This window comes from Hipposideros armiger, unplaced genomic scaffold (genome assembly GCF_001890085.2).
Source record: "Hipposideros armiger isolate ML-2016 unplaced genomic scaffold, ASM189008v1 scaffold_375, whole genome shotgun sequence".
NCBI classification, from domain to species: domain Eukaryota; kingdom Metazoa; phylum Chordata; class Mammalia; order Chiroptera; family Hipposideridae; genus Hipposideros; species Hipposideros armiger.
In genome coordinates, this window is record NW_017731725.1 from 583,064 (window position 1) to 606,483 (window position 23,420).

Genomic DNA, 23,420 nt, shown 5'->3' on the forward strand with positions numbered 1-23,420 from the left:
CTGATGTTGAATAACATTGTATGTCAACTATAATTATATATACATATAGTCGTGGGACATGGAGTAAAGAATGGGAATGGAGTCAATGGAATTGTAATAGATAAGCATGATATCGGGGGTGAGAAGGCAGTACATGTGGGGAGGGGGGTTGTTACTTTATGAGGGTAAAAAGGATAACTATTGCGTTGTTCTGTACACCTGAAACTAACAATGAAAAAATTAAAGAAAGAAAAAGAAAAAAGAAAAGTGGGAGGAGAGAACATAAGGAGAGGAAACACTTGAGCAGATGCCCACATTGATGTCATTTCTTGTATTAGTTTCCTAGACACGACATAATAAATCACAAACTTGGTGGCTTAAAACAACAGAAATTTTTTGGGTCACAGTTATAGAGAACAGAAATCCAAAATCAAGGTGTCAGTAAAGCCACACTCTTTCTGAAGAATCTAAGGGAGAATCCCCCATTTTCTCTTCCAACTTCTAGAAACATCAGGTGTTCCTTTGCTTGGGGCTGCATGGCACCAATTTCTGCCTCCTATACATGGCCTTCTCCCCTATGTGCCCCTGTGCCTCTTCTCTAATAAGGACACTTGGCTTTGGATTTAGGGTCCACCCTATTAATTCAGAGTGGTATCATCTCAAGATCCTTAACTTCATTTCACTTGCAAGGACCTTTCTCGAAACACGGTAATCTTTACAGGTACTGAGTGTTAGGACTTGACCTACTGTTTGAGGACCACAGTTCAACCTTTTATATAATCTTAAAACAAGTTCTCAGCTACATGTTATTGGATCTCTCAAGACACATTTAAATGAGAAAATTCCAAGGTGAATGGTGACATTACTATTAAACCAAGAATAAACAGAACCAATATTTTAAATGTTATATCACCTTCTATATTGGTTTCAATTATATGCTCAATTTAAAATTACATTATAAATTTAAATGTGGTCAGGTTTTGGGCTAAAAGAGGTCACAAGGGAATCAATTTATAACTAAATATTTATGAAACATTTTATACAATTATCAAACTTGTCACTATTTAAAAAGTTTGCTGACTATCTTATAACCAGCTTTAGTCAATGGCCTCTATAATACATGCATTGATACTTTAATAACACATGCATGCATATATTTACACCGAACTACGTAGGTTTAGTGTAGCATGGAAAGAGTAAAATCTACAATGATGGAGCCTTATGATGCCAGGGTCTTTTCTGTTTTCCTTTCTTGTTTGTGGTTATGGTTGTTTTTAGATCAGGTGGTCTTAATTTCATTTAAAAAACTGGTGAGTATCAACTCAATGATTTCTTGTAAATCAACTATAATGAATAAATACTTCATGTGCTTAATTTTATTCTTAATTTGGCAAATATGGACACTACAATATAGATTCTTATATATTATATATACATCTCTTGTGTTGTTGGAAAAGTCATGGTGTATTTTTCTATGTATTTCATTGCAAAAATGCACCATGACTTCCAACAACCCAATATATTTTTCACTTTTCTCTCTTAGATGTCTTCCTGGATTTTCTGGTCAGTTTTGTGAAGTTAATATAAATGAATGTCTCTCATCACCATGTCTGAATGGTGCCAGCTGTGAAGATCACATCAATGGATATATTTGTAAATGTCAACAAGGTAATTATTGAAAAAATAATCATTCATACTGTATATGTATATTTATAAAAGTATATGTTTATATATGTATGAGTATGTATAATACAATTTGACAGTCCACTCCACTAGTAATGTTGTTGACTATCATCCAAGTTCTAAGCACTGACCACACGTGAAAAACCTGAACTGGTAAGCAATCACTTAGACTGTCAACAAGAAATCGTAGTGTTTAGTGTGATATCCCACTAAGGTGTTTTCTAAATGTATGTAAACTTCAGATTGCTGATTTTTATTTATACCAGTTGTGCTTGGCACATAAGAAGTCTGTTATAAAGGTTAGCTCTTATTAATATTGACAGTATTATTACATCCAATGTATATTAATACAGATATCAAAAAGCTGAATAAACTGATTTATTCAAGGCATAATTTTTCATTAATAACTTGTCTTTTGGACCATTTCTGCCTTTGGTCATATTCTCTTTAACTATATATTGATATAAAGAAGTTGTGTCTATGTATCTTTTTTCTCTCTTTCCTCTAGTTTTCTTGACTTTTCAGCTTTGTTGCTTTCTTCCTCTGTCTTCTGTCACTCATTTTATTGTCAATATTCATTTGCATCCAGCCAAAAGGGACCCTGAATGCCTGTATTTCCTTGAGCGGTGATACTCTCTCAGGAATATATGTAGGGGGTATTTTTGGTCACAAAGAAAGAATTCTCACCATTTCCAGGCCCCACAGAAGACAAGGCAGCTTGCGGATACCCCAGGGTTTTAGGCTTCTAGTTATTCAGATCCCCTGAGGAAATCACAGCTAAGCAGTGTGGCGGTGCAAAAAATAAAACTTTCCTTTCATCTTCTATGCTCTTCTATCTGGGCAATAATCATATTAACACAGATAGATTAACAGGAAAAATCCCAAGATTTATAATTAAGGGTGTTCATACTGGGGGTGTCATAAGATATGAGACCTGAAACACATTGGGCAGTTGAGGCATATATGCCATCTGGACAAAGGAGAAGAGGGGCAGTAGTCTGGAGTTCCCAAAGGGAAATAAGTAATTCACAGGTATTAGAAAGAGCAAACAAATGCGACACAAATTCTTGCTAGGCCATCCAGAACAATGGGACACAGAGAGAAACAGACTTTGCTAGATTTCTTCCTGTCTGGGACACACATGCTAGGGTGATTAGTATAAGGTTCCCTTCCTGAAGCAGGTGTTCCTATCTGAATTATTTTAGGCAGGGAAGGGGAAGGGCCAAAGACTCTTTCTGAGTTTTTTTGTTTCTTAATAATGAGTTTAAAGTCAATATCCCAAAGGCACATTTTGGGGTGGCAAACTTGGGTCCTCTTCAGCAGCCATATGGGGTATTAGGGCTCCCGTTGTTTATGTGATTTTGTACTAATTATCAGTTGAGTACCAGCAACATACTATTTACAAGTTCAACATTCACTCAGTGCTTTTTCTCTGTTTCGGCACACTCAGTACTGATATTAGGTTTTACTTTGTCAGACAGAATATCTAGACACATTTGCACCTGCCGTTAGAAGCAGGTATCTGTAAATTAGACTGTAACTCTTGCAGGTAAAAGAAGTAGAACAAAGATTACAATTCTCTGATATAAGAAATAAATGCCATTTTAAAAGTTTTACTTCTTTCAAGCAAAAATGTCTTTATTGAAGTCTGAGCATTTGAAACACTATGAAAGCTACCATAAGTAATGAATATAATCTTATAAAAATAATTAAGAGAACAGGTACATATTTTTTTTACTATTTTAATACATATAATAACTAGCTTCATTTTTTTATGTTACTATATTTACCACTGCTAGATTAATTTTGATGCTCTAGGTTAAGATTTCACTTATTTTACATTCATTTGGAAATAGGGTGCCATTTTGAAGCAGATGCAGCTTTCAAATGAAGCCCCATTCTGAATGAATGCTGCTCATTGTTCCACAGCAAAATGGAAAGATTAAAAAATGATACCCATCTGTGTTGTTAGGTGTTAGAACTTGCTGGTACTTTTGACTTAACACTTAGATTCTTCACGACTTAGTCACAAGAGCAAAAACCAGGTAAACAACAAACCAAATAAATTCTTGGAAAATGTTATGCACACTCTTCCGGACAACCTGTCCTACTCTCAAGGGCTCTCTACAGCCATGGCTCATAATCATACCAATCCCTTCTCCTTCTGATGTTATTTAAGTAATAATCTTGCCCTTGCTCTTCATCCTCATTTTTTTTATTAGCATATTTAGCTGTTTTTTTTTTTCAGGGTTTAAAAAAAATTGTACAGTAAAATTCACTCTGGCATAAAGTTCTATAGTTTTGACAAATGAAAAAAAAGTTGTGTAACTATCACCACAGCCAATCATGTAGCCACTATCCCCAAATTGTACTCATGCTACCCTTTAGTGGTCAATCCTTTCCTCATCCCCAATATAAATTGATTTTAATATAATTTGAATTTTTTCTTTTATCATTTTTGTCTTTGAAAATTCTATGTGTTGTCAAGTTCTTTCTCTTGTATTCTGAATTTTAGTATTTGAAAGATAAATGTAGGCGGAGTTCAGCATATATGTGTTTGAAAAATAATTATAACAAAAATAACAATACTAGTGTGTGTGGACACTACTGTATTACATGTATTGATTCATTTAAGTTTTCATAACAATCTTGTGAAGAAGGTACAATGATCTCAGTTTGCCAATGAGGTAATTGAGTCCCAGACATTTTAGGTAATCTCCCACAGCACATTAATGGCAAAGCTGAGATTCATAGCCAGGAATTCTCAGCCTGGTGCTGTAAGAAACCACCATTTGTTGTTTCCCAAAGAAGGGCCTTCACTGAAGAGCGACTTCCATGATGTTACAGTTTTGCTAGATAAGTTCCAGAAATCTGCTATACAATATTGTGCCTATAGTTAATAGCATTGGATTGCACATGTGAAAATTTGTTAGGACAGAGATGTTAAATGTTCTTATGAAAATAAAAAAGGTCAAATTGACCACTATTAAAAAAAAACCAAACACAAAAAAAAACCCTTCACCAATATCCATCAGCGTGTTCCAACTTAGTCTAGATGTTAGTAATTCTAACCACTGTGAGATTTCTTCAGGGAGGTTGTCCACCCAGATCTAATTATCTTTTTAAAAGCTTCCATAACAATAACTAAACTAGTTACCACTCTTCTGAGTAGTTCATAGCAATTAGCCTTTTCCCAACTGTCACAGAAAGACACAAAGGTTGATTCATTTGGTTTATAAAGGTTCACTCTTCTCTCTCATCCATGGAGGAAACCAACCTAAATAGTGTTGGTAATTTTACTTCGGCTCTGGTCTAATTCATGCCATTATTCTTACTATACACAGTTCTGTATGGAAACTTACTTTCACGAGGTATCTACTTCTGCCTTTAAATTAGTTGAACATTATGAATTATAGTCATTTTCTATTTTAATCAGTTGTGGGAGTCCTCCTTAAGTTCACACCATACCGCCAATCATCAGAATTCCCTTGTCTTCATGTAACAACTACTCTTCCTCCATCACGGGTGGCTCCTGCACTGTACCTCAAGTTTTGTGATTTTATCTTTAGTTTCCCTCCCCTCTTCTTTTTAGTCCCAACAGCTTCATGACTCCTGCAGTATTCTGAACAGAACACAATAAAAATTAAATGCCAGTTTCTTCCCCAAGTGTGTGTGTGTGTATTATATATATATATATATATATATATATATATATATATATATATATTTTTTTTTCTGCAAAACTCAACTTAAATGTAAACTGGATATAAGTGGGCTAGAAGATACTCTAAATGTTATTTAGTTTTGTATCACTACATCCCATCTGATGGGATGTATTCTGATGGGTCCTCATGAAGTGTTCTGCAAGTATTGAAAAAATACAATCCATTTATGATGCTGGCCAATTTGTGTCATCTCAGGCAGGGCCAGGGTTAGCATAAAGCCCCCCTCCTCTATGTAAGCAAACACATTAGATAGTTCTCCCCTTTCCTCCAAACTAACAAGGTGCAATGCTAGACAATTGGAGCACATGTTGGATCTCAGAACTCACTCCTCCTCTCTGCATGAGATCTCTGTGCAGAGTACAGCCGGACCAGCACTCAGGATAGACTTAATTTCAGAGCTCATCCTCTCCCTGTGTAGTGCCTTCCATGGCTAGTGAGCTCATTTCCATGGAAGTATCAATACAAGAATTCAGATTATTTTGCAAAGTGAAACACCCTATTGTTTTAGCCCACAGAATCGCATTTATAGGATTATAAAAAATGCTGAACACTCAGTATGTGAAACCACAGTTTATCCCATTATGAGCAAATTAAAAGGGAAGGGAACAATCTCTGTACTGCAAATGTGAATGCTTCACCCAGGGTTGTTCTGAATCCCTGGGGCAGTTACTGTGCTCATTCTTTATATTATTGATAATATAAAATACAGATACACATTTTACTCTTAAAATAGCATTATTCATTTTGAAGTGGAAATGCTGCATTGTCCTTAGGGCAAGGAAGCAGAGAAGCAAGCATAATATCTGCCATGAGTTCTCACAATTATTGTCATGGATAGGACTTTTGTATTTGAACATAAGAGATACAGAATTATTTTTTTCTTTTGATCAAGACTCATGAAAAGTGAAATGATCTTTAATATGAAATAGAGTACATACTATTGTGTTTTCATGAAAATTTAGGTGTAAAAATCAATTCTTCTAAATAGGGTTAGACTAAGAAAATCAAATTTAATTCATGTTATCCAATTACTAGGTAACATATTAACTGGTAAGACAGAATTAGGTTTAGGCTTAATTTTATTTTATTTTCCTCAGATTAGATGCAAATTAGCTGATGCTGAGAGGGAAAATGAACTGAAAGTAAAATATATAAATCTTTGAAATAGTGAATTTTATTTTCATTAATAAGCTCTATTATAAATGCTATATTATAGTAGAGAATGGGGGTATTAAAACTGGTAAGTATTCTAGTTGTATATATTGATGTATTTAAAGATTTGTTTTGTTCATCAACTTAAAAATAAGTTTAATTTGTTATTTTTATTACATTTGACCTCTAAACTCTTCATTATTTCACACCTGCTTTATATGACATCATTTACTTTGTAAGCATTTATTTTCTATTGTGTGTCAATAGATGCTATCAATAGATTAGTACTATGAGTTTAACATCATAATGATTTAATCATTTTATTCTGGATTGCTGATGAAAGCTGTTGGATTATTTATTTTTCATCACCCAACAGTATTCTGTGAATATCTGGTTACCTTATTACAAATGGACATCACATCTACGTGGGTCTCGAAGGACATTTTCTTCAGTTCTGCTTCTGCTTCTGAACCTTTTTTTTTAAATCTCACCCAGTGGATTTTCATTTGCCTGTTTTATATTCCCATATTCTCTTCTCGTTACTTAGCATCACCTTGCCCACACCAAAACAAGGACATCTATCTTTTTTACTTTTGATGAGTATGATTGTCACTCAGCATCCCTTCCTGTCTATTGTGGTTTCTGTACTTCAGAGACAAGAAAATTAAAAATTACAATATGTACTCCCTCACTGCTGAGGTTGTAAATATAGAGTTCCACCAATGGATCTCTTAGCAGTTTCAGCTGGTGAAGAAGGTCATGGATGTGGGATTATCTGCAGCAGATTTCACTATCACGTCACTTATTTTGTATATATTAAAATGCAGTTGTGGCAAGAACATCAGTCAGACTCTGCAATCCAGTGTGCAGCCATGAGCTTCATGGTAGGGAGAGGCAGCCGGAGAGGTTGAAGGGGAAGCTTCCTGGTACCCCAGCGTCCCTCTGTTAGTCAATGGAATTCAATAATAATGGCGGTTTTTATGTTTCTCATCTTTCTGATTATGGCTGAGGTGGCATCTCTCGGTGAGTCATATCATTGGTTCTTCGAATTATTCCTACTGCTTTTCCATCTAATAATTTTGTAGTCATCGTATTCCCTGTTGTGAAGGCCCACTTTGCCCAAATACCTAGAGTGGTTTCTGTTTCCTGCGCTGAGCTCTTATTTTCTATCCTACTTTATTGTTTTTGACCAAGATGGCCTTAATGTTCCCTTCGGCTTAACTAAACTGTAGACAGGCTTCTTCATGACTCAGGGCCCCTGACCTCCCTTCCCTTAGAGCACTGACTTTAGAAAACTTATAATTGTAATTTCTTTCTCTGCGCCTTTGAGATGTAAACCTTGTTGCAGCCCCTTGTCAGTATTATCACCCAGAAATGTCTTTCTCAAGGAACTGGTATCCAAGCCTTTGAAGTAAAGTCATGGAAGGAGGTAATGCCCCTCTCTCCCAATCTCTGTGAGAGGGTTGGAGCCTAATGTCAATAAGTGACAATTAGCAAACACAGATGGCCTAAGCATATTGACCAACTTGCCCCCAGCCCAATATCCTCCAATACTTTCCCAATAGCTCACCCCAGCATTTAAATATCCTCCTGCCTCCCTTTGATTCAAGACAGTTCAGTTCAATCTCTTTCCCTATTTCAATAGCCCCTCTCTCTCTTATTGCAACATTCGTGAATAAAGCCTTCCTGTCTTTTTAACTGGTCTGGTGAATTGTTTTTTTTCTTTCACATTTCACATCATTTGGTTTAAATCTTTCTAATATCCTTTATATTAAAAGCAAGAGGAAAACTACATTATTATTTTCAATTGTTTAAAATATATTGTGAAATGTTTTATTCAATCAAAAGAATATACTATTAATGCAAATTTATTATATAAAATAATATGATTAACCTTTGTGTACCAATCATTTGCTTCAAGGAGTAAAATATTGGCAATAATTCCAGGAGTTCATTAATTCTGCACTATTCTGAATTTCATATTCAACTTTCCCTTAGTATCCTAGAGGTTTATTACATATGTATGTATCTCCAAGCAATGTTATTAAGTTTGTATGTATTTGACTTTTGTGAGAATGGTTATTAGAATGTCTTTTTATGGAATGTGCTTTTATGTTCAACAATACATTTTTGAGATTCAACCATGTTAATGACTGGTCATAGTGACTTTTTATAAGCTCTGCAAAGGTGTTTCTTCTGTAATACCTGTTCTAGTCTTCATAGTAGTAATAGATACAGTCAGTTCAGCATATGAAAGATCATAACAAAGTAGAAAGAGTCTTGGCCAAGGATTTGGTAAATTTAATCTTTTTGCAGCTGCTTCTAAATTTGATCTGGGCTCTGCCAAATCTTTTAAACTTGTATATTTTTCTTCCTATAATGCAATATTGTATTAAATCATTTCTAAGCACTCCAGAATACTTATTTAATCGTTCTCTTTGAATTTATAACGGAAGAACAGTGAGAATATATAGCTAAGTAGGAACAAGTCTAAGCCCTCATTTTCTGACAGCCAGATTAAATGTTGCTGGATAATACATAGAAAAATAAAGAAGAAATTTAAAGTTGCAATTATAGTACACATAGGTAGTCAGTGAGTAGTGAAAGCTGCCTCTAAGTGTACTGACTGTCCCTATGTGCAATGGTATATTTAGATATATTCAGGTTCAAATGTTCTTAAACATATTAAGATTCATTATAAATAGTTGCCACATAGGAAGGAGTCAATGTTTTAAACAAACGCTCCTAATATGTATCTAGTAAGTCATAGCTCTGATATTACTTTGTGAATTGCTTAACAATGTTGGTAGCCAGGTTGGTGAGAAATGCTGGCAAAAGCCAAACAATTGATATATATATATATATATATATATATGGTGTTTTAGTATGGAAAATTAGATCATGACATTAAAGAAAATTCTTATAGCCAGCAGTAATCTGAACAGATATATAATATTTATCTTCTATCAAATCACACTTTAGCATATACTAACTGTAAAACACTACAGGGATTACAAGAAAATACTTCATATCTAGAAATCTGTAGTAGTTGTTTTCCTTTGAATTTAAGAAGCATATTAAATGGAAGTATGGAGCCTTATTCCATTGCTTTCTATGTGTTTATTCCAAAGAAAATAGGTCAAGACATCCAAACGTGTAACATAGAATGGCATCATAGGTACAAGCCAAAACTTTATTTCACATGTACTTACTTCCATTTCTACATAATTGATTTTATGGCAAAGTATCTTCTCTAAGTTGAATTTTCTCATCTACTCAATAGATAGTAAGAATAGCAACCAGATAGAATGATTATGAAGATAAACTGCAATAGTTTATATAAAACACCTAGCACAGTTATAACAAACAGTAAGTGTGTGTGGGTACACGTGTGTATACTATGATTCTATTATCATTATTAAAAAAAATTAAGTATCTGCTTTGTGATTGTGCTTAATAGGATGGTCAGGACATCATTGTGAGAAGGAACTTGCTGAGAGCATCCCCAGCTCATGTGCTCATGGAATATGCACAGAAACTGAACCTGGCTTCAAGTCCACATGTTTAAGCAAACCTGGATTTATGGTAAATATTATTAGTGGTTTTTGTTTTAATACTTTTTTTGTTGTCTTTGAAATATGGCAAATAATAGAATATTGTATGGTGAAAAACAAGGTTGGAACAATTCATTTTAGTGCTTCTCTCCTTCTCTGTCTGTATACACTACACTTTTCTCAGCATCCCCCATTTCCTTCTTATCCATCCATCACGTGTACCCTCAGCCCCTTTTTTTTCCAAGAAAAAAATCATTCTGATAAATTGATCCAAACTATGATACAAGTGATTTACTGTATTGTCCTTTAATGTTTTAATACATTTGGAAGGAGGATGCCAGTAGAGGAATTACTTAATATTGTCAGGATCTTGGCAGAACCTCTGTTTTGCCTAAGAACATAGCACTACTTCAGGGTTGGAGTCAGTACTGTGTGTCCATGGAGAATGAATCTGACTCCTTGGTAAATTTGGATTGGTCTGAACTGCATTAATGTTAGAGTAGACTTCGACCTTGGTAGAAACATCGCTATTAAACAAATTTAAAAAATAGCTTTTGACCACAATTCTTATTAAAGCTCACCAAAACACAGGAATATAGTAAGGGAATGATGACTGGTGAGACTGTGCTGCCAGGAATTTTAAATGTTTATTTATAAATATCATTAATAGATAGTCCAGTATTAACTGAGGTTAAAACTAAATAATTAGAGAGGGTATACAGTCAGGTGACTCAGTGCAAGATTAAGGAATCAGACTTTAAGGAAAGGTGAGGTGTGGCCAGTGCCTAAGGAAGATGTACAAGTATGAATGCAGCAGGAGACTCCTCAGAGCTGAAAGATCAGAAAGGCAGGAGTCTCCCGAGGTGGTTAAGAAATTGAATAGGAAAATGGTCAATGCTTGCATCCAAACAAAGGTACTTGAGAAAGCCTGACTTAAGTCAGACACTCTTTCCTTTTGAAGGGTATTTCCAAGTCTCATCTGTCTGGGAAGGTTATGGGTAAGCTGGAACAGTTATCATCTTCCTTTCTCTTAGAGTCCTCCAATCTCAGTTTTCCTCTGGGGAAAAGTTTTTCCTTTAGTGATTTTAGAGAGATATTTGATGAAGAATTTCAGGCACCCTGACACCTGAATGTGGGAGGATTTGGTGCCAAGAAGTTAATTTTATGAGAACTCTAATTACACAATAATGGCTTCCTCAAAGTGTCAGTAGAAAGAAAAGAATTAAAATATATTACTTCTTTAATTATATTCCCCTGCCAATGAAGCCTGATATATAGAAATCTAAATAATTAAGTTTATAATTATACAAATAATTATAAATAAATGTTCATTTTATAGATATGTTTTTATCTAACACAAAGAATTTATTCCCAAACATCCTTAAAATTTTGTTAAATAATTAATTCCCTGGGATATGTTCTTTTTCATATTGAAAATATGAATGAACACTTGTACTATCTCTTTTAATAAAAATATCAAATCCAAAGGAAAAATGCATTAATGTATGTTAAAAAATGTACGAGTTCTGAAAAGTATAGTTTTATAAAACTACAAGTCTACTAAATAAAGTATTGTGTTTCAGATGTAATAATTTACATTTTAGTAAGGCATTTAATAAATACATTAAATTAAAATAGATACAGTAAATCCTTGGATTGCAAGTAATGTGGTTTGTGAGTGTTCTTCAAGATGAGCAAACATTTCTAATACAGTTTAACATGGTGAGTAAGTGATGTCTTGCAATATGAATAGTTTGTTTCCAGAACAAATTATGCTCGCAAACCAAGGTATTACTGTATTCTTATAGCCACTCTCTGAAGTACTGGAAAGCTAAAATAAAACTTAAAGATTATCATAAGGGATAGTGTCAAGATGCTGTTTTTGTTAATGCATTAATTATGCTCTAAAATGAGTAAAGATACAGAAAATTTAGTTTATTAAAAATAATTTAATATTTAAATGTTATATCAATGTTATAGCAATTATATAGACATTTTGAATTAGAAATACCCTTTAAAATAGCATGTATATTATTAATTGTGATAAGAAGCAAAATGTCCTCCTTATATAAAAAAATCAAAGAAGGTTTCTTTGAATGATAGAAATATTAATATCAAGTTAGACTCATAAATATTGAAATAAAAGAATACAATTAAAAATTACTTTGAAAACAGGTATGACAAATACATAAGATCATTGAATAATTACTTTTTAGATTTCTTTTCTCTGTCCCCCAACTAATCTTTGATTAAATGAGACATTAAATAATAAAAATCATAATTATGGTGAAATAATCAAATTTACTTTCTTTAAAAATACTGTCATTCACAGAAATATAGAATTTGAGAAAGGCTTAAGAAACAAAGCAGTTAGAAGAATTAGAGACAACTGAATTGATTTGCTTCAGGATTAAGGATTAAGTGTACATGTAGAGTTTAGGTGAACATGAAAACAGTGGACATAGAGAATAATTGGCAACTGACTGAGGGGTTGAGTCATGGCATTCTAATAATGGAATAGATGGGAAGAGATTAAACATTGTATTAATTAGCATGTTCTAGTATAATTGCTTATCTGCTTATTGCTCTATTTTGATAGACGTAGCTTCTGAAGAGCAGGGATGATAACACAGAATATAATATGTGTGCTTTGATTTTGGTCATCATTGTTGAGGTTATTTTACTGAAATTCTTAGCATATTAATCAAGTTTTTGGGTTTTTTTTAATTTCCTAGTCTGATAATTGAAAAACGTCTGCCATAGCTGAGTCAGGTTTGGGTACTTTCTCTGTCTCTTTAAACTGTGCTTTTGTCTTTTAGTATGCCTTGTGATTTTTTAATACTTATAGCCAGATATCATGTGCTGGATAAAAGTAACTGAAATAAATAGGCCTTTAGTGTGAGACTTGATTGTTATCTGACTAGGAGTCAGGCCATGTTTACTCTTTGCTCTAACTACAGGAGTCAGAGGCTAAAATGGCTTCTGATAACCATGTTTTTTTTTTTTCTCCCTGTAATCCCTGAGTCTCCTTGGAAACTTCTTAAATAGATCTGAACTGTGAAGTTCTTTCAGTTGTAATCCCCTGTGATTATAAAGGAGCACTCTTGATGTGTGGGGGGAGAGATAGCTCTCAAAGGTCCTATGAGTTGGCCTCTGTCTTAGCGAGCCTGCACCTCACCTCTGGGCTGTGACCCTCAGTGTGCATCTCAGCTCCATCTCCCCTTAGGTGCACTAAGAACGCTTCAGGGCCTAGAGTTGGGTATTTCATTTCCCCAGACCAATGAGGCTCTGGTGAAATCATTTACCTTGAGGTCAGGCCTTGTTAAGAACAGAATGCTCCAGCAATATTTCAGATGGTTATTCTTCTCTCCTGTGTGGAAGCACAAAGGGATTTTCATCTGTCTTCACTGTGAGAACATGGTAGAATTCCTGGAGATAAAATATATGAAAGTATGGGAGCTTTCCTCAGACTGAGCACCCCCTGAACTTTTTAACTCTCAAGTGTATCGGCACTGGTCCTCCACCGTTTTATCAATTACCATTTGTTTTCCTAACTGGAGTACTGGCTCCAGCAGTGATTTCTGCACCTTCGTTTCTATTCTGATAAGCTATGATTCTCTGAAAAATATGATTCTTTGCCAAAATACAATTCAGGCAAAATACATCTGCCTGACTATCTCTCTGATATTGAGCAGAACAGTTTGCCCTGTGACCTCAATTCTCTGACAGATCTAAAAATTGTTGATTTTCAGTTTGTTCTGCTTTTTATGTTTATGATTAAAGGAGCGGTGACTTCTAAGCTTCTTATATGCTGGACCAGAAACCAGAGACTTATGATTGTTTTAAGAATGAAAGGATATATGAATATATTTAATAAAAAAAGAGATGAATTTTCCTTCAGTTGTGAAATTCAATGTGTGCTTTAAAAAACTGGCATTGTATTTCTAAGTAGGCTTCTCAGGTATCTTACCTCAAATGAGTGTTCTATTTGCCAGAGTTGCTAGAGGTCCTCATGGAATTGCTTGAAAAATACAATTTAACTGGCAATCAGATTCTCCACCAGCATGAAAATAAGAAAAATATTATAAATTATCTTGCACACATTAGTATATCAGCTGATACAATGTTCACAAGCAATCTGTGTTAAAGGACATTAAAATATATCAATTTATTGGGCATATACAAGCATTAGATTTCTGATTATAACTTGAAATAGCAAAACAATATAAACCATTAAAACCATTAAGCGTTTTACCAAAATAATCTGTAGTAATTCTCTTCACATTGAGTCTATTTAAATTAACTTAAATGTTTCTGTGAAATCATTCTTCTTCTAGTAGATCTTCAGAAAGATGCCACATTCTATCTATATTTCTTCTATTTTTAAAATATTCACTAATTATATTGTCTTATAAAAATGGTAACTCAGCTGCATGTATATGAGATTAAAGGAAATTGATATTACTACAATTATTCTTTGTTTGATAATGAAAAAGTAATGAGAAATGAATAGCCTGTGTTGGAAAGGGGGATGGAAATCTATTTTTTTCTTTGTTTCTGAGAATTAACTTTTGGTAGGTAATATTAAACACCTGAACTCTCAAGTTTTTCTCAATGTTTAGAGTTATGATAATCTGTGACAAACTGATAATTAGCTTGGATTATTGTTTTTAGCAGATCCAATTCCAAAAGTGAATCAAAACGCTGCAGCACTGACATTATTCTGAAAACCAAATGCTCTGTAAAGGAATTTAAGTGACAGAACACAAGTTATTGAATGTTATAGATTTGCTATAAAATTCAAGGTAAATTACCCCCCCTTATAACTTTATCAGCACTGCTCATTTTTCTCTCAGTAAATGAATTTTTACCAAACAAGATTGATCCTTACATTAGGTGATGATTGTCAGTGGGTCATGTATATTGCATTTTGCAAATGGTAGCACTCAATAAAAGTGTTAATTGCATTCTTTAAAGTAAAACAGATCTTTATGTAGTGTAGGAGCTGTATTTTTATTAAACAAAGTGGGGGGAAAAGCACAAACTATTTTATAAATGTGAAAAAGTATTCTGAGTTCTGCAGCTGTCCTGTTTAATTTCAATATCTGTTTTTTAAATGCCATTTCCAAACTAGAACTAAAAAGCAAGACACATGATAGCAAGATAGACCATTTGATTTGATGTCTGTCTATGGCTCTGGTGTTTATTTTCTCATATAAAGTCATCAGTAGTTAATAAATATATACAAGTATTTACTATATTCAAAATGCTATGATTCATCCTAGTAGATAGTTATTGTCTCTATCTACTTATAAGATAAAGCTTATTGTCTCTATATAGGAAGTAAAGAAGCAAATATGTAATTCTTAGATAAACTCATAATAATTTTTTAAGAAGTTTTATTGCTTTTGACATTCATATTTGAGCTCAAGTTATTGATATTTTAGATGAGTCAAAACACATCCTTTGGACACTCACCATAGCAAAATAATTGGAAATCATAAAAAAATACATGAACATGCACTGTCTCACATTCAAATTAGGGAAAAAAGGATGGATCCGTATGCAAACACTTGAAAGCACACACACAAAAGAGGAACAATGCTTCTTTTAAGGCAAAATTTGATGCTTCAACATGTTTTGAGAATAGATTTTATTCAGAACACTATCCTAGATCCTCAAAATAATGTAAAAATTTATTAGTTTCAATTTCTCACCCAAAGAGAGCTTTCAACTCAGTGGAGGAGATAAATACGTATGGGATAACAAGGAAGTCAGCAATGGGTTCAAAATTCAGGAAACCGTATACTGAGGGAAATGAAGACATTAACTAGGACACTGTTTGTGGGACTAATTTTAAAAACTAGACAATTGGAAAACCCTGAATCAAGTAGTCATTAGCAGAGCTTTCTCAAGGGACAAAGATCATGGCTTCCTCCCAAAGGTTAAAAGTACTAAATCTTCATCTGCGCCTCATATTGGATGCCTTCCCTGGGGGATTGCTCGGGGCTGCTAATGAGAATGCTAAATATGCATTAGCCAGTTAGAAAAAAGGCTCAATCTGCTTCTCAGGACAAGCTTCACCATAAACAACATGGATTGTGTTCTAGACATTCTGAGCAACACAGTAACTTAATATTTGTAACCCAAGGGATGTGGAGGAGGAAGAAAGGTGAAAATTTGAATGAAAACACACATTTTAGTAATGCAAAATGGTAGTTACCTGTACTAAATAAAAATAATTTATAATGGGAATATATAGCTTAATATTTTCTGAAGTAGAATGTTGAAAGTAACCATCTGTCTTACATTTCGTATAACAGATATTATGCACCATTTAAATGTCTTAGAACAGTGTTTTTCTTGGTAAATGAATTATAATAGAGTTATGATTATCCTCTGGAGCTATTTAGATATTATGGGTAATGGCTGTCTGCCTGTGAGCTTTATGTATATGTTGTTTAAATATGGTGATGGAGTAATGTTTGTATTTGGCAGGCCCTTAGAATATTCTTGGTGTTGTATATTACCTCCTATGAGAATAACCTTAACAGCTACATCTAAGTTAGATGGAAAGTTCTCTGAGCCTCAATTTCCAAATCTATAGCATTAGGGTGTAGATGAGTTGACTGCTAAGTCATACCTAAGATGATACTGCTATTCTGTTGGAGAGTTGGAAATAAAATTTTAAATGCCTACACTTACAGATTAGCATTCTTTCCTCTACACCATACCTTTTATTCATTTAAGATAAATATCTCTATATAGTATTGGTAGGGGTATGGGCAAAATATATTATTGAACTACTTTTCAAAATGAAAGCCTGGGCTGAATTTTAAAATTCATTCCATAGCCTTCCCCACTATTCACATCCCCCACCAGAGTAGTACATTTGTTACAGTTGATGAACAACATAATTACCCAAAGTTTATGGTTTGCATTAGGGGTCATTATTGGTGCTGTATATTCTATGGGTTTTGACAAATGAATTTTGACATGTATCCACAATTATATTTTCATACAGATAATTTTTGTTTCCCTAAAACCCCTCTATAATCCACCCTCCCCTCTAACCTCTGGCATTATTGATTTTTTTTAATTTTTATTGTCTCCTTAGTTTTACTTTTTCCAGAATGTCATCTAATCTAGTTGGAATAATACAGAATGTAACCTTTTTAAATTAGCTTCTTTCACTTAGTAACAAGCATTTAAGTTTATTCCATATATTTTCATGGCTTGATAGCTCATTCTTTTAGTCCATTGTATGCATGCTCCACAGTTTATTCATTCACCTGCTGAAGGGCATCTTGGTTGCTTCCAAGTTATGACAATTATGAATACAACTGCTATATACATCTGTGTGCAGGTTTTAATGCGTTCATAAATTTTCAGTTCACTTGGGTAAACACCGAGAAATGGGCAATTGCTGGATTACATGGTAAAAGTAGGTTTTGCTGTGTAAGAAAATGCCAAACTCTCTTCCAAAGTGCTGTAAAATTTTGAATTTCCACAAGCAGCTAAGGTAACATTTTATAATTTGTTTTCATAGCAATTGCCAAAACTGTAATCCATCAATTATTTGCATGCGATATGAGTAATATGTGACCAAACTCCCTCCTTTCCACTTTCCCCCATCCCGCCTCTCATTTCCAATAAGCTCTGTGAGAACAGGAACTATGCACATCTTGTTTGCCTCTATTCTCCAGATTGATACCACTAATAGATTCTAAATAAACCTTTATTTATCAAATGAACAAGATCATGGAAGAAACTATAAATATTTTGTTGTTAATCATATAACAAATTTGCAATACAGAGACTATTGGATTCAATGCCATAGACCATTAAAGCTATAATGAATTTGTTTCTACAATAATATGTGGTTAAACTTATTTAAAATATCACTTGAGCCATAAACTGCTATTAAAACTAGTTATCACCTGTGAAGCATTAGCCATTTGCCAGGCTAAATGCTTTGGATGCATTACTTCATTTGATGTTTAAAACAAGCTGTGACATAAGAATCATTATTATCCTTATATGTGGTACATATAAAGAAACAGATTTAGAGAGGTTTGAACCCTTATTGGTAGCTAGTAAATATTAGAATTATGTTTGTCCAGTGAATCCAAATTGTAGACCCATAAACACTAGGTCAGAAAGGTTTTATCCTGCATTCAAGTACAGTTCTGATCTTCTCACTCTGAGCTATACTCTTATTTCTTTTGAAAAATGCAGTCCACACTATAAAGCATTTAGCACATATAATTCCTACAAAATTATCTTATATTTTTAAACCAAAATTTTTTATTTCACATGGTTCTTACATTATAACAAATGAACCTGTGCATTTTACATCTGTCACTTCATTCTATAAATAATTAAATGTCGGCTAGGGAGCAGGTGAAAATATGATAACCCACATCTACTCTATTTCTCTGATGATTAAAACCAGTCTCTCCATTTCCCTGCTTTTTCTGGCCTTGCTGCTGAGAAACAGCAGGATGTGAGTGCTTCCCTTGTGGCCTAGGAGTCTTTTTTTATTTATACTCAATGCACCTGGCTTAGTATTTTTTTGTCTTAATTAAAAATAAATGAAACCAGGAAAAGAGTCAATCTATAGAGAAGAATAAGACCTGTTGTTTGTTCCTCTCCACACAGCTCAGCAGCACTGATGTTCAGCACAGCATATTTTTCTTGCTACATTTGATTTATTTTAGGTGTTAGATGGTGTTCTTGTACCATAGTGTCTTATTTGTATTTGCATTTTTTTTTTTTGGTAACTGTTTTGATGGCATTTGCTCCTGCATTTCCCAAGTAAGGGGAGGTTGGTGTGCATAGTCTCAGAATTTGAAGATCAGCTTTAAAGCATTCTAACTGTAAACCTAACACACTAACCTGAAGGGAGAAAGACTGTCAGAGTACATTATAGAAAACAGATAGGCATAATAGTGTTCAGAAGCCATCCTGTTTAATGTTTTGGAATAAAGATTCCTGTTTAATATTTTAAACAGTATGTAAGGTAAAGAAAAGTGTAAAATGATCAGTGTTTTGATGAATTATTGGTGTGTGCTCTGCACACTTCTGTGACTTTTCGTTGGCATAGAATAGCAACGCAGTGAGAGAGATTAACAAATAAATGATATTTGTTAGCTAATGTATTTTGATAGAGGCATACATATGATGCAATAGATATCAAAGCAAAGGATGTGCAGAGCCCAACTTGATTTGATTAAATTGATTCAAGAATGTTCCAATAAGAGAACAAGCTTGAAGGATAAGTGTAGCATGTATAATTGGGTGTAGGTTGAAGTTGCCCCACAGAGAACAGGTATGGAAGGTGGCATATTATTTACAAGGAGTGCTCATGGAAGAATGTGAAGGTATGTTACTTAAAAAAAAAGAAAGAAACTGTTATTATACACGTTTAGCACTTAGCATGGATATATTACTAGATTTGGATTAACTTCCCTCTTTTTAATCTGTAGTGTTTTAGTTATTTCTATTCATGTTATGTCTCTTCTTTACTTGTTTTTAAACTCCTTAAGGATTATAAGGATTCAGAAACTGAAGACATTATTTCCATTGCAGGAGTTAGGAAATGAATCATGAAATAAATGCATTTACTCATGAACAATACTTGAACATTCTGTGGCTGAGGAAAGGCACCCTAAATGATCCAGGTATATGGTAGTAAGAAAGTTTTAACTTTCTCCTTGCCAGCTTTCAAATGACAGTGGGGAATCCTGGGTGTTCACATTGGTAAACCTATAGTATCTCCTACTTTTATGTGTTTTTCCTCAAATAGAAGATTAGTCCAGGGTGTTTGACTTCTGAGGTGTTTTAGTGGCTTTTACTTATACATACTCAGGGCTCTGAATCATGTATTAGATCCTAGGTCTGGTGATTCTTAGAAAGTAGTCTCAGGGAAATCTTTAATATACTTGATTTCAATGAGGGGGGAATTTGGAAACCACAATTTAGACAATGCTATTGGTGTTAGGACTTCAGAGATTTAGCTTCATCAGTTATACTGATAACTGATGTACCTGTAGTAGTTATGATAGTTATTAAATGATTCTAATATGATGATAGCTGACACAGAGTAAATTGTTAATATTGTTGGGTTAAATTAAATCAAATACAAATTATTTAAATTTAAATTAAGTACAATATTTTCAACATGAACTGTGCCACAGTCAAGCTTATAACTTTAATATTTATACTTCTGCTTTCAAAGCCCAATATCTATAAGTATAGTTAATGAATAAGATCACTAACACCTCTTTAGTTAGAATCAGAGATAAAAATAATTGACATATAATTGAATTCATTATCTGTGGGAAGTTGATAAAAAACCATCCACTTAAAATTCATTTGTAACTTATCAAAATATAATGTTTTCTACTATACAGAATATTTTATTTCTAAAAATCAATCTGCCCCCCCCTTTTTTATTTCAAATGCCAAAACAGTAGAAGTATTCAGAACAATTTTATTACAAGGGAGTTTAATCCAACCCATCTATAAAAAAATGTAATTTATGTTTTTCATGCACATTTGGATTTACCAGTACAGTTAAAGAAAATAAAAAATGTTTCAATATCTTTATTATAAGTGTATTAAAAATATATTATTCTTGTGCATTGTTCTGAATAACTTGTAAATATAGTTCATTTTCAAATTCATAGCCTATTTTTCAAATTTTAGCTTTCATTTAGTAATTAAAATGTGGTTCTCAAATTATGAACCCATCATACTCCACAGGCTTTTTAATAAATAGCCTGTGATCTTCAATAGAAACAAAGTAATACAAAGATCTTGTCCCAAGACTCAAGTTTAACATTCCTAATCAATTTGAATTGACTAAGTCAAAGGTTCTTACGTCTCCAACTCATTAGAACTATTACTCTCTTCTTTCAACCCATCGTGAAGCAGCCTAACATGGATAGCTTGAGACCACAAGCTCCCCAAGAGTATACTTTACTAACATATTATCCCACACACTGAGCTGGATCCTAAAGGACTATTTTTGCTCTTAAAAAGCTATAGACAGACTGCTGAGAGTGCAAAAATATGTCAAACAATGATTACAGTATGACGGATAATGGCCACAGACAGTTCAGCTCTGCAGAATATTTCATGAGAGCAAAGTAGTTATGTCCTAAAAAAAAAAAAATTTTTTTTTAAATAAATAAATAAGGAACATAGAAATGTTCTAAGAGAACGTTTAGCTGAATCAAAAATGTTGAGTAATTAGGTTACTTAGGTTCAGGGTGGGACTATGTGGCAGCAGTGGAATTCAGCAGGGAAAACAACATATGTGTAGTGGTAATTGGCATAGCAGGTGTGAAAAAGTGGTAAGAAATAATACGTTTTCAGAAATGCCCAGTGGCTTTGTGTGCTAGGCTAAATCGTTTTTACTTTCTTCTAGGAAGAATGGTAACCCACGGATGATTTTTTCAACTGAGGAATGACCTGGTCAGACTTTTACTTTAAAAGATAACTCTGGCACATATTCTGCACATAGTAAATATACTTGTGAGGACTCAACTGTAAAACAATATCTCTTGACCTCTTGCCTCATCAACTTTCTGCAGCAATATCTGTTGCCCGAACATTTGTCTCTGATATTAACCTTGGGCTCTCCCCTGAGCTGTGCTTTCTACTTGCCTTTCTTATGTCATCTTCCTCTGGCCAGATGAGGAGAATAAGTCTGATTCAGTCCAGTACTCAGTACCTTTACCTCTGCATTCATTAGTCCCATAGAAGTTGTCCCTAAACATTAGAATTGTATAGAAAAGCAACAAATCTGTGCTTTCAGAGACATCTCCAGTGAAGCAAATCCCTTGAAAGTCTGGTAGCCAAATTCAATGAGGGGAAAGTAGCCTTCTAAGAAATGAGAGCCTTCGCTTCAAGAAAGTAGAGGACTTTGATTACCAGACACCAGAGAAGAACTCATCTCAGTTATATAGGTAGGCCTCATACCATACAACTTAGATGAGGCTGTCATGCTTCTACTTAAAGGAAAATTCCACAAATTCTCAATGTTCTTCAGACTTGACATGGCTTCATGGAATTATGGACCATAGCTTTTGTTCATGGTTTAGGATTTTATTTCTTATCATTAACCTTATTTGAAAAAGAAAAAAAAATACTGATTTAGATCAACTGACCATACACAAAAGGAATTTGAAAGACTTTTGGTATACACTATCATTGTTCCTAGATAGAAATTGTCATTATAACCTTGTTCTAGGAAGGGGCATTTAAAATTTTCCTGGCAGTATATTATGGATAACCTAGGATTTACTATACAACAGACACATTGCAGAGTTTAGTATAAAACCAGACCACAGAAGGATTCTCAGGAGCCATTCTAGATGAATTTGTGTGTGTGTGTGTGTGTGTGTGTGTGTGAGAGAGAGAGAGAGAGAGAGAGAGAGAGAGAGAGAGAGAGAGAGGGAGAGATACACGATGCATCAAGTTCAAGGAATGGGTATCGGAATGAATAGTCAATCCAGCCACATCCCCTGCCTAAAAAGCAGGAAGAGACATAAGTGCACATTGGTGAATGGGAATTCCTGCTGTTTGCTAGTAAGTCATCATGAAGGAAGAACATTACCATTATATGATTCTTAACAACCACTTTTTTGGTAGGTGCTTGAGGTAGAAAATAAAGACAAGTATTCGTTTAGTTTTAGTGCCACACAGAGCCTAGGCAGACGGATAATTCATGTCACGTGCAGGCCTATCTACGTGCGTCCATTAAAGTGGATTCTTGTACAGAAGACATGCATTTATCAGATTTAGTGTTCAGGTCTGTCCACTGACAGCCCCCGCAGAACAGTTTATATTATCCCCATCTACTCCTGTCACATATACAATATTATGTGAGGAGACTTTTATTTTTGGATTTTGAATGTTTAGGTTACCTCTTTTGTTAGGTCATAAGGTTCATGTGAGGCTGTTTAAGGTTTTGACCATATAAACTATCAACAGCCTTCAGGATTTAGAAACCCGTGGGATTTTGCCAGACTCCTTTCCAAAACCCTGGTTTCCCTTCTGATGGAGTTTTTTTCAAAAAGGAAGGAGTTTTATATTCACTTGGTTTTCAGCAGAGGTCTTTCAGGTCCTTGGAGGCCACTTGATCTCTAATCTTGCCCTTTCAAATTTCACTCATGGGGTATCATCACAGAGAAGTTTCTATGGAGTTATGTGGAAGAAGAAGAAAAGAGAAGGAAGAAAAAGAGGAGAGGAGGGGAACGGAGGAAAATGAGAAGGAGACGACAAGGTAAAGAGGGAGGAAGGAAGGAAACAGAATGTA

The 23,420-nt window shown here is 34.1% G+C and overlaps 1 protein-coding gene across 1 annotated transcript in view; it reads left to right on the forward strand.

Annotated features, from left to right (window-relative positions):
* LOC109393324 (protein eyes shut homolog) overlaps window positions 1-23,420 on the forward strand; it is a 1,090,347-nt gene that overhangs the window by 368,441 nt on the left and 698,486 nt on the right. The window contains 2 exon segments of the mRNA XM_019662404.1: window positions 1,523-1,647; window positions 10,000-10,124. Of these exon segments, the coding sequence (XP_019517949.1) occupies window positions 1,523-1,647; window positions 10,000-10,124 (250 nt within the window).